General features: G+C 36.4%; 1 protein-coding gene across 2 annotated transcripts in view; it reads right to left on the reverse strand.

Moving 5' to 3' along the window:
• zfpm2a (zinc finger protein, FOG family member 2a) overlaps positions 1-5,167 on the reverse strand; it is a 167,248-nt gene extending 162,081 nt beyond the window's left edge. The window contains exon 1 of one of the 2 annotated variants that reach the window (XM_056266173.1): positions 4,909-5,167. In XM_056266173.1, the coding sequence (XP_056122148.1) occupies positions 4,909-4,948 (40 nt within the window). In that variant the 5' untranslated portion in view covers positions 4,949-5,167. Of the gene's footprint in view, positions 1-4,790; positions 4,861-4,908 lie in introns of those variants that run through there. The other variant, XM_056266172.1, reaches the window with a different exon arrangement.
• Between the last annotated feature and the right edge of the window lie 10,364 nt (positions 5,168-15,531).

The raw sequence follows: 15,531 nt of genomic DNA on the forward strand, positions 1-15,531 counted from the left end.
CAAACCACACAGTTTCATCTCCAACATAAACATATCCATGCACACACACACACTGACATGTTGGCAGCCAAGTCAGCAAACACTCTCACTGCACCATTATAAGTTGAGTCTGTGATAAACCCCATCCAGAGATAGACGTGTCACCTGATAGGCCTGACGGAGCTCTCGTATGACATCATCATCTGCTGGGCGGAGCCGAGATGACAATCACACACTCATTATGAAGTCATACTGACAGTCCATTACACACATACATTGACACATAGCAACAACAAACCTCCACCCGAGATCTCTGACTATTATTTTCCAACACAGAAAGCTGGCAAATCCTCCATATACTTCAGTTCGAGCGTAATAATCATTTGGATTGGCACTGGATCACGAATACACTTTTAAAGTATACTGTAGCTATTTCAGTCAGACGTCTCCTTTGTCAGCTGAAAACTGAGAAACCGGCTCAAAAAGGTTTAAAGAGGTTTGAAACAGTCCGTTCCTGACCATGTTGTTGAATTGGTTAGAATTCAATTTTCCTCCAAAACCTAGTGAACATCCTACTTAGACAGCATTGTAAGGCATTGCTGCTCATTTGCATAAAGTCACATCACCAACAGTTGTTTGAAATTAATGACTTTAGGTTGCTACAAACTGCTGTCACTGTGATCATCCCTTTGGATCTCTCATTAGGGAAAAGGCAATCCTAGAATGCACTCCGACAAGCTCAGTGAAAAACAATATGTTGATTATTAAATACCAAAAGTCTAATCTAATTAAATATGTACTACATCCATGCTAACGCCAAACTCTACTGAAAGCAATTGTGAGAGCTTTGTGTAGCACTGCTATAGGTTAAATATTGGAGAAAACAAAAAGGGATAATGCTCCTTTTTGTTTAAAGGTATTAAATAATTATAGGATTTAAATTGATTTAATGGAATAAAGAAAATAAAGAAACAAAAATAACTAACATTTATTGTATAATATTATGAAGTATTCAATTTGAGCTCTTTGCAAATTACATTTGGGTTAGGGTATCGTTACCCTAATATTCCTGCTCTGTTAATGTTTCTTGTTGTTATGAATTACATAAAATAAAAATGGTAGCCTTTAATTCAAAACTGCAACAAAATTTGACAAAAAAAGACGAGTATAGTTCGCACCACTGGGTTTTAGTCGTCTAACATGTCTATCAAAAAAGAATTGTCAAAACCGTTAAAACTGAAGTGTCACACTGAAATTCATGTTCAGAGTCTGTGAGCAGTAAAGCCTGCCTTCTTTGATTTGATTGGCCAAGTCCATCATCTTAACACTGACAATCGCTGTTAGACCACTGTAGCAAATCAGCCTAAAAATATCAACTTTTAAAACTTTTAGCCACCCTTACAACAAACAGAGCGGTGTGTAATGAAGTGCAGACGAGCAGCGTCAACAACATCAAATACTGGCTCTCAAAGTCTATGGTGGTGACGGCCGTGACGCTAGCATCGCCAAGGTCATGGGTTCAATTCTCAGGGAATGCATTAACTGATTAAAAGGACACCTTAAATGCAATTCAAGTCTGCCAAATGCACAAATGTATTATGATACCTATGTAGGAAGTACACAACAATGCAGCTCCCTGGCTTTGGAAACAGAGCTGAAAGAGAAACCGTAGCATCTTGCGAAAGCAAAGTGATGCAGCAGAGAGCGTGAACAGATGGAGAGAGGCTATACCCATCACCTTGCCTGCTCTCCAACCCCACATGTGCAACACGAATGGCTATTTTACAGACAAATTACACCACGGGGCATGCTTTCCATTCCCCAACCTGTGTATCTGCCCTGCCTATTACAGCGCCAACAGGCATTCCTCAACACAGACTGAGACATCACACTCTCCCGCGAAGCTAATCGAGCTCCATCCAAACACATCAGCCATATTTTCATCTCTTCCTGTCATAAATTTCCGCTGGCCCCGGCTCGGCCCCGGTTAACAATCGGGCCAATTTATTGGCATATTGGCATGAGGTGATAAGGGCTAAAAACAACAGCGGCGAGCAGCCGCTCGTGAAGATGAGCTGATAACGCCGATATAAGCTCCCATACAAAACATCTCACCCTCCATCACCTCTCTATCAAACTCTTATTACGATGAGAAGAACTGAAAGAGGAGAGGGCGAGAGGGGTCTTCGCTTCGCCGGTGGGGGCGGGGACCAAAACTAACGCAAAATAAATATTGATAAAAAAAAATGGAATCAGATGTAACGTTTCAGGGCCAAAAAAACAAGGAGGGGAAATACATAATTTATCACAGTATTATCGGGATATCCAGGCAGCCTAATCAAGGAGCGGTGGATGACTATTTTTTGCCTTATCATCCAAAGTGGTGGAAACGGAGAGGGAATTATCAGCCGGCTGCAGATTGCTGGGTTGGAATTTTAATGGTAATAATCGCGGCTCTGATGGTATATCTCCCCGCCTTATCTTTCCCATTATCTGGCCCTATCTCACAGGCATCGGTGCAAATTAATGGTGCTTTTTCAGCACGGCCTTTTTATCATTGCTCAGAGAGCACCCAAGGGGAGAGAATAAGCAAAATATTAAAATACTGCATAAATCACAATTTTAGATAACCGTCCAACGTATGGAGGTGGCGTACGGTGCCCGACAACCTTTTTGTCCTTTAGAATGACTCGGTCTCTCTGTGCACTGGATCTCTCTTCCTCTTCCTGAAGTGCCGGAGAGAGGAACTATGGGCTTCGCGTGACCTTTCGGAGCCAGAGACAATACCCTGATATTATGAATGCTCTAGTAACGGAGCTGTGAGAGCTGTTAGATAACTCAGACCTCAGTTTCCTGGACGTATCAAAAGGGGAAATCGCCGCAGATCGATTTGCATGCAAACGCCTCGGTCAACAGTTTAATGACTCTAGCTCATTTCTGGTATTCAAAAGCTGTCGTGCTTGTCGAATGAGATAACAGAAAGTACCACATCAAACAAAATACGCAAAGATTTCTTTGCACAGACGGAAAGCTTTCAATCGTATTTGTGTTTACTGTACTGTACACTGGTACAGTCAAACACTCTCACTGCAACACGTCTTAATGTTTCAGTGTCTGGATTATTCAAATGAGACATTTTCAAAGAAATATATATTTTTAAAAAGTTACATTTAACTGTAATACTAAAATACATGAGCTCAAAATAGCACGCACCATCTCATGCGCGCACACACTCAAACAGAAGCATTTTCTTTCACTAGTACACACTCTGCATGATGACACACACACAAATATCGAGCAGCGACAAAAAAATTATATGGCTTTCAGAATTGTACAACTAGTTTATCTCGCTTGTTCTCATCCCCTTGGCTCAGTTTAACCTGTTTCTAAAAAAAAACATTTCACAACAGAGAAAGAAGATCCTTCATCCTTCCTCCCTGCGGTCCACACACACACACACACACACACACACACACACACACACACACACACACACACAGGCAGCTAAGGGCCCAGACCAGCGATCGCACTTCAACTCTTTCATTCACAAAAGACAAATGCCACAATAGCCAGCTCATTTAATTATTGTATAAAAGACAGAACTGCAATTTTATTGTCTGATCTTTTCACTTCCCGAAGTGCTGAAAATATTCAAGTACCATCATAACAGTGTCCAAAAATAGGCCTGAAAAATGGAAATGCTCAAGCTACTGATGGTGTATATTTTATGAAACACATTATTTATTTAACTCTGTAGAGCTCTGCAGATTATTCCTGGCTGAGATGTGTCATATTCATTCAATATGAAATTTATTTTAGACTACAGAAATACTTTTGGAAGGATGCATTCGAAGAATACAACAACTAGCCTATATTGAGTAAAAATACAATTATTTAATTTGCTTACATTATAGAAAACATATTTCAGTCTGTATGAGGGATTCTGGGCGATATTTATTTCATGATATCTGATTCTAAAAAGACCCTTGAGACCTTTACAAGAAAAGCTGGACATTTTTTTAAACTACAGTGAACTACAGTGAGCTCAACTATCAGCATTTATTATGCGTTCGAAGCCACCATAAAACTAGAATTGTAAAAATTAAACCTTGAAAAAAATCATCACCTGTTAATCGTGGAAAACATCTTCACATGCCCAAAATACAAAAAGACTGAAAGATGAACTGACTCAAAACACTCTTTACACCTTTTTAAAGAATCAGCTGAACATATAAAATTACATATAAAAATCAGTGCATGAGATTCTATGAAACTTTCAGCACTAAACAAACACATGCATTACTATTATAAATTCACTTCTAAAAACACAATTGCATTTAAAAACTGTTTTTTTTATTCTGCCTGAAAAGGTTCTATAAAATTTGAATATGCATTAAGATTAAATAAATGCAAAATGCAAACATAATAAGCAAGTCTGTGAATGTCACTAACTGCATCATTATGAAAAACATCTCCACATGCCTCAACAAATAAAATAAAAACACACTGAAAGATAGACTGACTGTCAACAGACCCTCTCGGTTTTGAAAGAATCATCTTCAAATCTAAAACAACTACTTTAGTCAGTTCCTGTGATTGTCATGTGAAACTTTCAGCATGAAATAAGCACATTCTTCATCTCAATAAGAATAAAAGAATATTAACGAAGAATGTGCAAAACGGAAGCATAACAAACAAGTCATACAAATCTTACATTGATTGTATCACGCGAAAAATAAGTCTCATTAAATACAAAAACAGCGAGACAACAAAGATAATTCAAAGAAGGACTAAAATAAAGACATGTGTACCTGCTGCTACTATCAGTTGTGATAATAAACTGATCGATCTCTGTCTCCCTTTCATCCAACTTTACTCCGCCTGGCTTAGAAACAAATAACAGTAATAATCACAAACCGAGTAACTTACGTTTGATTTGCCGGGGGTTGCTCTGCTTTCTGCGGGACATGTTGATCCGGATGATTATTGATTATTAAATATTATTATAGGTTGTTGTTGTTATTAGAGGTTATTATGGATCATCCAAGAACCGAACGGGTCGCAGAAGGAATGAGGATTATTCACAGGCTCTTGCTCTCACACGCGCGTCCCCCTCGCTCAGTGCGTGCGTGTAGCGTATATGTGTGTGTGTGCGCGCGGAGCTGCGGTCCGCTCGGACTGACGGCAGAGGGGAAGGCGTTTCGCGCTTTTGTTTGAACATGAAGTTTGATCCACCGCGGGCGCCGTACACACACAATCTCTTACATGTACGGCTGTTAAACTTCACTGTTCATACGGATTATCGTTCCAAAAAGCACTAAACTGACGCCAAACGTGTTCATTCTTTTTTGAATTTTCAAAAAAGTTATTTACATGGGTTGATAGATAGAAATCTCGAATAAAAGAAACTTAAGTAGGCTAGGCTATTAATGAAATAATTTATTTACCGAGTATAAAGTGTTCCTACTACCTAACAGATATGTGCATCAGAAATTACAAATGTCGTTGTGACAACCCTAGTGAGAGGAGTGCCTCGCGCGTTTGTTGTTGTTGTTGTTGTTTTGTTTTTAGCCAGAAACGTTCGTTAGCCTACCTGTCAATCATCCGTATCCGGGTTTGCTAAAATCGGGTTGGCTGCTATTATTTGCAGGGCGGGGTTTTGGAACAGGTGTGGTTGAAGTTAGAACCACACCTACCTAAAGAAAAATTGATTATCGCTTATTTCTTTCTAAATTGCACCAAGCATCATTTGAAAGCACCACGTTTTAACATTACTTTAAACCAAACTAAGCCTTCTTAAAGTAGCCTAAATAATTCATTTATATATGGGCTCGGCTGACAAAAAAAGGCTGGGAACCCGTTTTACCGAACACGTTCTGTTGGTCGTGTGTTGCGCTTTTGACTGTCTCGTGTTTTTCTGCGCGTTCACGTCGTCCTGACTTGTTATGTCTACCTTCGAAGGTTTTGACACACTTGACAGAATTTATTTTTCATAAACTTAAAATAAATTTCACTTGAAATTAGTTTTGTTGGCAAATATTAAGTGGCTTTTCTTTTTTATGAATGTCAAATGTTCTCTCTCTCTCTCTCTCTCTCTCTCTCTAATTGGATGAGTTTGAATGGTTATTGAAGTCAGCATAATAATTGTAGAAAGCATCCCAGGAAAGCATAGCCACTAACTTGACATTATCTCAGATTCATATGCGTTTCTGTGCATCATATACTCTGACCTACACATGCCATCCGTGTGAAACTAGTGGGGAATCTTCTAAATTAATTTTGATGGCTCATTTTTGTGTTTTAGAGGAATATTTTGAGAATTAATTTAAAATTGTTATTGATTTAATGCAGTTGTTTTATTTCTAAATCACAATACAAATCACTCTACAGTATATAAGTTACAGAATGATTGTCTTATTCAAAAAGAATGTCAGAACCAGTTATAAAAATAAAATAAAGCAATACAAAAGTTATAAAATGTTAAACAGGTCAAATTAATTTCCATGATTTTTCCAGTCGTTTGTGATCAATGATAAGATTTTTTAGTAATAATTTAATAGAAATTGCACTATTAATGTCTTTTCCAGGTCAAGAAATATATATATATATTTTAAAATCAATGAGGCCAACCTGAAATTAAAACAAAAGCTAAATGAGAAAAGTGCGTTTTACCTCAATACCTATCTTCAACTAACTCAAGACTCAGTTTGCTACTTTCATCATGCATTTGGTCCAAAAAAATACATTCATATATATTCAAAAATCCTGCAATGTCCACGTCACAGAAAATCTCTTTACTCAAATTTAAAGTATCATTTCCTAAACAGTTTCAGGGCCCGGAAATCACCACCTTCAATTAGCCAGTTGAACTGCCAAGTAAGACAAGCAAGTCGCCTGTGAAATTATCTTGTAACCCAATTCCGGGACTTTGGAACGGAGTCTGAAACTACGGCATAATTTCAAGGGGTTAACTAGTCAACAGAGCTGCACCTTGAGGAAACCTTTATCTGCCTCTGTGCAGTTTGCTTCTGCTTTCACCAGCCATTACACTCTGGCAAGAAGAGTGCTCTTCCCAGCATCCTCTGCTCCAGCGCTGGCGGGCCGTGAGCTTGAGCCATGAAGGAGAATAACGTTAGCTGTTCAGAGCTGAGTTATAGTTCTAGTTCAGATCTAGACGTTAATAAAATTGTGGTTATTAAAATCAAATTTGTATCGTTTCATTATGTGTGATGTTTTAAAGCTCATGTTCATTAGTGTTTTCTACAACTTGATTTCTGCTGTCTGCAAATTAAAAGCAGTCATTTTTGTGACGTATTCAAACATTGCTCTGGTTTGGTATGTCAACTTCCCACTCAACCAATGGTCTGAGTTTGGGGTGAGACTAAACATTCGGCTGAACCAATGGCAGACAATCATTCTTTTTTGCAATTGCATGTGGTGCCATTAGTGACACACTGAGGCTCCTGCCAACAGTAAAACATGAAATTAAAGGTACACTGTGTTACTTTTGGCCCTCTTGCAGTTAAAAAAAACTGCTTGCATTTTGGAAGAATGTGGTTTTGGTTGTATTTCGGCTCTGCGTGACTGCCTGGATGAATTTGGTTATCCTAACATTCACAATTAGGCTTAATATAGGCAAATGTAACCAGTTTAGATGGAAAGGATCTCAAGCTGACCAGCTGAAGATGTTACTGTATAGCTTTAATATAGACACGCTACTTCCTTTAAAATAAATTCCCGCACAGCGCTACAATAACCATGATGAAATGACCCTTTACAATAGATAATGCTTTACAATCAACTCTGTTAGAGAGCTACATATGGCAATTAATTTGTTCAATAAAATACCTTACTCACCTGTTGAATAATAACACCATCTCTGCATCACTTTCACAACATTTAGTTCTCGCCATCTCTGAAAAGAAAAGAGGATGTTGATTCTTGTCCAAATAACTGTGTTAATATTATTCATAAGTGATTATCTTAATGAATTATTTTAATATTATTCATATTGTTCATTATATGAATCATATTTATATCTGTCACATGTGCATATTATTCCAAATGGTTAATATTTTATCAAAATTTAATACCATGTAACTTCTCACAGAATACAGATTCAAACATAAAAAGTAGAAGAAAAACGAGTTGCAAGTGCAGATTCGTGTTTTGAAAATGAGTCATTTAGCACACAATGTATTTCTCCCTTCATTTTATATGTTTTTTTTTTAGGTGAAGAGAATTTTAAGCTGGTTTTAAATGCAAATAACATTTCTGAATCTTGATCGATCGATATTCTCATCTCATCTTTTCTAAACTCATGGAATTCTAAATCACTAGACGACGGACAGTTTGTGCAAAGAGAAGGGGGTTATACTTTATCAAACTTAAAGTTTACAGTCTGGACCTACACAGTCATTCTGACATTTCTGTAAAAAGCTTTTAATTTCCATGTTAAAAAACACATTATATTCTTAATTCATTCAGCTGCCTGAACTCTGCACCCCTGTAATACAGAGTAATATGTTGCATATATGTTCATTTCTATTGTGTGTTTGTGTGGTGTTCACTAACATTTCATTTTGAAGGCCACAGCTGTTCCAGTCTGTTGTTTGGTGTAACTCATGAATAAGGTTGAATATGACTTCTCTGCCCCTGTTTGAGCTCCTGTGGCAGGTCAGGGGCAGCGCGTGTGCTTTGTATTAACCAGCACCTCCAAATTAATTAAGTGACCCTGGGCAAGTGCAGGGCCAGCCAGTCCTTTCTGTCTTCTCATATCGTTCAAGGTTAGATTACGTCTGGAAACAGGTTTCATTTCTACAAAAAGAAATGAACACACATATGCAAAGAAGTAAAGGCCGTTTTCAACCAATCAATAATTAAATCAAAGTGTTTTGCTGTAGGAGATATAACTGCAGTCAGTGTAAATGTGACACTATATCAGTCACCGCGATCAGAAAACACTGCTCTTTCTTAATTTAGCCTCGTATTTTGTTTCAGGGTAAGATTAAATTAATCCAGACACACCAGGTCAGATAATAAATATGGCTGTAAAACATTGTATAATAGTATACTGTATAATAACGATGGCTAAGGTGTTGTTCATCCCAAATTCAAACCACAAAGAGACATCCACTGCTGCATTGTGCATACATGTAATGAAATATAGTTGAATTTGGCAACACTGCATTACTCAAACCAATAAACCTTCAAGGCTGTTTAATGAGATGATGTTTGGTTATTTTGAGATTATCATTCAACTCGATTGGCTGATTTACAGTGGCCGCTCAATCTAATGTCAGTTTTGACTAATGTCAAAAAACTACTAACCCTGATGATGAGTAATGAAAATGTTCTGTTTTCATTTTTAACTGAATTTTGAGAAAATAATATATGCTCATTTAAATTTAGAAAACAATTTCATATTCCCGTAATGTTTCTTATTGTGTTGGGTAAAATACTATAAGTAATTTCATGGAAATCATATACAGTCTTTTATCACAATATCACAACAAAAAAATGTTTTTGCCATGACATCTACATCTAGCATGGAAAAGCAGACAATTTATTTAAAAATATTCCTATTCAATATACCAGTGTTTCTCAGGATTTTTGGTAAAATTGTCGTGGGTGTACCACAGGGCTTCTAAGGGGGTTCGGGCCCCCACCCCCCCTAAGAAGATTTTGTGCATTTTAATGTTAAATTCATCAATCTGATGCACTTTGAGAGTTTAAAACTAAAAGCTCCAACCCATATTCAGTGTGCAAATTAAACAAAGAAAAATTCGAACCTCTTTTAGTTGTGTCTGTCTACATTACACTACTACATAATAATAGTTATAATATTAATCCCATGACAGTAATAGCCATATATTGTAAAACAAATGCCCTGAAAAAATAAAGGACGGTCATTAAAGCGCCAATGTTTGCACTTAGGTTTTATTTCATTTATTTATTTTTATTTATATATTTGCACTTAGTATTGCAAGAAGCTGCTTACATTAATCTTACTTTCGAAAAAAAAAAATACAATCATGATTTTTCATGAAAAATTATGTTAGAATTTTAGGCCTAAAATAACGTTAGGCTACCTTGGTATTTCATCAATGGTATAATTATTACAATAACAATTAATTTGGGTTGCCATGATTAATTTGTGTTTATAATCAGTAAAAAAAAAATTTTAACACATATGAACAATTAACAATTTAAGAATTAACACATATGAACAATTAAATTATTATTGTATTATTAATTATTTTTAACCATCTTGAAACTATCCAAGCAGCGTTTCGCGCTCAGATGTGACGGCGGAATTAATACCCAAATGTGATTACAGAATATATTAAATTATCCATCAAATTGTCATTTTTTTTTCTCCGTCTTGCGAGTTAACAATAATGCCAAAGATTAACAAAGAAAACATTGTGGCATTAGGCATTGGCATTAGTTAATGCCTAAAAATGTAAAAGTTTTACCTTATAAACATAATATAAAGTGAATGGGATTCATGATTTATTGAAAATATTAGAAAATATAGAAGTGTTTCTTAAGTAATTACTTTTTAATGGCTTGTCAACTTTCCATTCCTCCGCTGCGTGATTCAGCGCTGGATTCTAGACACTAACGTTAACTAATTAACCTGAACGTTAATTAAACACTAATTAACGTTACCAGATTTATGTCGGCGCGAAACATTTATGAGCACATGAATGAATGCTGATTCTAGTCAGTGCTGGATTCTAGTCAGTGCTTGACCGCGGGTCTATGACTGCAAATATAATAGAGTCATTGCAAAAGAAACGATAGTATACCAAAATAGTTTACATGTCGCACCACTTTTGAATAAGAAATAATATCAAGTCTATACAACTCGTTAAAACTCCGCGAATCACAACAAGCGTGAAGCATATCGTGAAGAACACTCATTAAAACAGCAGACACACACCCGAACTTGACTGCACATAATATTTTTGACATTATGATACTGCTTTCAATCGCAATGCAATAGAAATTAACACAAAAAACCTGCCTAGTGCCTACCTACCTTATACAACACTGACGTTGGACTTGCAGAGGAGTAGAGCGGCAGCGGACAAATGCTGTTTTTGTTTTGTTTTGTTTTTGAGCGGCTACTGGGCGAACTCTTTCTACGCGCACCGTAGACGCGCACACACAATATCAAGTCACACTCTCCGCATATGTTTAAAAAAATATAATTTAACATTTAAATAGTCCTAACACTTTTTTTTAAATAGCCCACTTAAAGTGTTTATTACAAATAAATTACTAAATGCTTAAAATGAATAAAAGTAAATTAACAAAAATGTGCGTTATTTAAACTCGTGAACGCCCCCCATTAACACCTGAACGCCGGCAAAAATCTTGCTTCCAACGCCCCCGTTGTTCTCTGAACCACTAATCTAAGCAAAATGTTTCAAAATATTTTTTTTCTTGTGAATATTGTCTGAATTGATAATGAATTAGTAGTTTTTTCCTGTATCTTTTCCATCCTGAGTAAAAAAAAAAAAAAGAAAAAAAAAAAAAGAAAAAAAGTTGCTTAATGACATCATTCTCCAGGAAGTGATATCATTTGGAGTGGGAGTGGGAGTGGGAGGGGGAGGGGGAGGGGGAGGGGGAGGGGGCAACAGCATAAACATTGGTTAGTTAACAATGAATTTAAAGAATTCTGTGATGTTAAGTAACAGAAATGCTCAGCATGGACCATTAAAAACCCATATCTGTTGATCAGACTTCTCTTTTTTAATCAAAACGAGCAGAAGAAATCCCTAAAGTTCAACATTTGACATTTCTCATGCCAAAACACTCCATAAATAGGCAGATGTTGGGGCTTCTTTGAGTGTAAATTCAGAGAGGCCAGCTAAAATTGTGAACTCCAGATTAATTTCACACCACAGCTCGATCCCTCGGGACCTTTGCATGCGTTGGATCTTATTCTCGCCGCCGCGCCTTGTGTTGGTCGTGCAATTTGACTGACAGGTACAAATCTGTGTGAGGTGGAGGGCGCCTCCATCACGGGCTGCAGCAGATGGTTGAAATAATTAACATGATGCTGTTCTCATCGCAGGGGAAATCAGTGGCATGGAGATCATGCCGCTGCTACTTTAACACACATACAGTGAGGAGTTTAATGGTAACATTAAATGAAGGGATTTAGAAGGCATATGGGATTGTGCTGTAATGATAAGAAATGCACAGTCATTGACTTGCAGCAAAACATGTATTTCAGTGGTGAAGATCAAGCCAATATTTGTCCACTTTAAAAAAAATGCTTTGCCTGGGAGCCTATAAAATCTGGTAACATCTAAATCAAGTCAAAAGTATTACTTTATCAATCTGACTACACAGGTTACACTAATGAAATAATGGATCAGGGCAAAAAGAAACAGCTCTTTAAAGGAAAAAACGGCACATTTTCACTTTTCACATTGCGAAATCATTGTAAACGAGGTGTGTGTGTGCACAGCTATATCCGCGTCGGCCTCCAGCACATTTAAATATGATTTACTGCCGTCTGAACTTCAGCATCAGCATCGGCGGTGGCTCTCTTGAAGACGCAAGGCTGACTGTCTGCTCTATGATGCCACACCAACTGGCATTATGGGACTGGCTGCTATCCAGAGGAGGTGACGAGTGTGTGTGTGTGTGTGTGTGTGTGTGTGGGCGCTGTTAGACAGCTGGAGGAGTGGACGAGCATCAAGGCCATGCATTCATGTCCATCTGCTTGAAAAGAGATGGAAGGTCTAGTGTTGATAATGATAAAATTAATAAAGACCAGAAGATACAGAGAATAATATTTCTGAGAAATGACTCAGTGTAAAAACTGTGTAGTCAGATAACCTAAAAAAAAAAGTGCATGGTGTGGTAACATCGAAATTGACTGGTTTTATTTATATTTACGTTTATGTATTAAGCAGATGCTTTTATCCAAAGCGATATATATATATAATTTATAATATTCAATATATATACTATATATTAAAATATGAATATTATATATACACACTTAAATTATATATGCAATTAATCTATTTGAAGTAAAATATATTCATAATAATATTAATAACTAAACCAGCAACTATATTATTGCACACTGAAAGTTATTTGTAAGGATACACTCTTAAAAAAAGGTTCCACAAAGGGGGTTTTCGCAGTGATGCCATAGAGGAATATTAAAATTTTCTAAAGAACCTTTTTTCACTGTAACTTTTTTGGCATCTGTGGTTCCAGAGAAAACCTTCCACATTCATGAAACCTTTCCATTGCATAAAAGGTTCTTTATAGTGAAAAAAAGGTTCTTAAAATATTCTTCACATTAAGATAAAAATGGTTCTTTTAACAACCGTTCATTCAAAGGTTCTTTTGAGAACCAAAAATGTTTCTTCTATGGCGTCGCTAATTTGAGAACCCCCTTTTGGAATCTTTATTTTTAAGAATGTAAAGAATAGAGAACCTTTCTTTTTAAGAGTGTGTGTAAATTCACTTTTTATTGAGCAGGATCATTTCTCTTTGATTCTTTTGCCTAAACTAAAACCTGAAAGCTGCCAATTATAATATTTTGATCCTCAACATGTGTGTCCCGCGTCGCCCCTGTCGATAGTGTGAGATTATTTGATCATTAGTGCTTGTGTGTGTGGCGTTCTATAGAGATGCAGTGTGTATCTCAGTATAGCTACAGCATTATCAGTGTGCCATGTTCCCGCTGGTCATGGCACCGTGCCCCCCTCCAGCATCCGCAGCGTGCCAACAGATGTCTGTGAGCGTGCCCGCTTCTCCACCCCTCCTGCCAACCCTCTGCCCAGCAACACACTCACACACTTCTGCTGCTACACACCTTCTTCTCCCCGGCTGCTTTTTTCTTCCCTTCTTCTCTGTGTTGTTCCTCCGTTTCTTTGTTTTCTCTGCACTCGTCCTTTCCTCTCTTTCACTGCTGATTTCCATCCCTCCATTTTGAAGCTCTTCTTCTGTTTGTGTTTTGGAGCTGAACACAAGTAAAACACAGAGATGGAAATTATTTGACATTCTGCAACGAGGAAATTGTTAGAATAATTATAATAAATTAGTTTAAAAAAATTGCCTTTGTAATGAAATACTTATTCTGGGAGAAGGGGTTTGTTTGTTTGTGTCAAATATGCAAATCAAAGATGTAAACAGTGTTCTATTTTCAATTTCCCTCTTTTTTATTTAACCTCTTTCCCCCAAAAATATTGGTATTATTTATAATATCAGTAAAAACACAGATTATACGCCACTGACAGATTTACCCTGAACAAAATCACTTTGTAAAATTGATTCATATTTTACTGATTCTTCAAGAATGTTTTTATTGATTTTATCATTTTTTTTACAGTCTTTTAAATAATTTATGCATCTGTGAATATCTGTTGCATTTGCATTTAACAGATACATTTGGAGATTATCAAAGTTATTAAGATAATCTATTAATGGTTAATATACATTTTAATAATAATAGTTATTATCATTAAAAAAGTCATAAAAGGTATGAATTATATTTGAATCATAATAAAAACAATATATTTTAACCCTAATTTCAAGAACCACTAGAAATTCACATCAAACATATTCACATAGTTACTGTCATAACTGTAAAATAAATTCTATTAAAATAAAATAGAAAATAAGCACTTTTAACATTATTCCTTAAATATATAGAGAGACAATGCTGATCTGTAGACCATCATCATTTATTTTCTTCTAAGCAGTACAAATGAAAAGTGGATTCGTTTCAATCTAACAACCTCTTCTAACACACACACACACACACACGATAAAAATTAAAAAGACGTTATTGTTTCCTTAATGAGCTTATACCACCTCTGACCCATGAAAATGACTTTTGTTGCTGTCAGGGTGATATTAAATAACATTTCTGGTTATTTTAGATGCTTGAAGCAGATTATTTTAGGTTACCTGACAAAACATTTTTTTTTTCCAGTGCAGTCTGAAAGAAATGACAGCAAGAGCTTTGAAATATAGCAACACTTAAACATTTAACAGCTTGTGAAACAACATGCAAAGCCACCAGACGCATTAAGAGAGGAGCAGATTTTCTACAGTTACGTAACTGACCGTTTTTGAGGACAACAAAAATTGCTCTGCACGTTTAAATACATTTTTAATCAGAATCAATCACCACTTATCAAGTTTAATAAACTGCATGACTACATTTTTAAGAAAGACGCGAGGAAGTTGCCTTTGTTTAAAGAAGTCAATCCTAAATGCAAAACCCCAAAATATTATTTTGCATCCTGACCAAAAGAGAGATTCATCCTTTTATTTTTACCAGCAGATCTTTTAGAGCATTTTTATACTGTAATCTAGGCCAAATCAGTGTTATTGTGCATCTAGTATATATTACAACCACGAAACAAATGATCAACCTCTTTATTTTTATCCAAATCCTATTATGTCCAGTATTGAGCAAAATATCCTCCCTCATGGATTTATTTGCAGTCTTCCCTTCCGTTTAGGTTTGCAAGGATAACATTCAGTGGGTATCAGTCACAAACG

This window comes from Rhinichthys klamathensis, unplaced genomic scaffold (assembly GCF_029890125.1).
Source record: "Rhinichthys klamathensis goyatoka isolate OS25496 unplaced genomic scaffold, OSU_Roscu_1.1 h1tg000246l_1, whole genome shotgun sequence".
Lineage (NCBI taxonomy): Eukaryota > Metazoa > Chordata > Actinopteri > Cypriniformes > Leuciscidae > Rhinichthys > Rhinichthys klamathensis.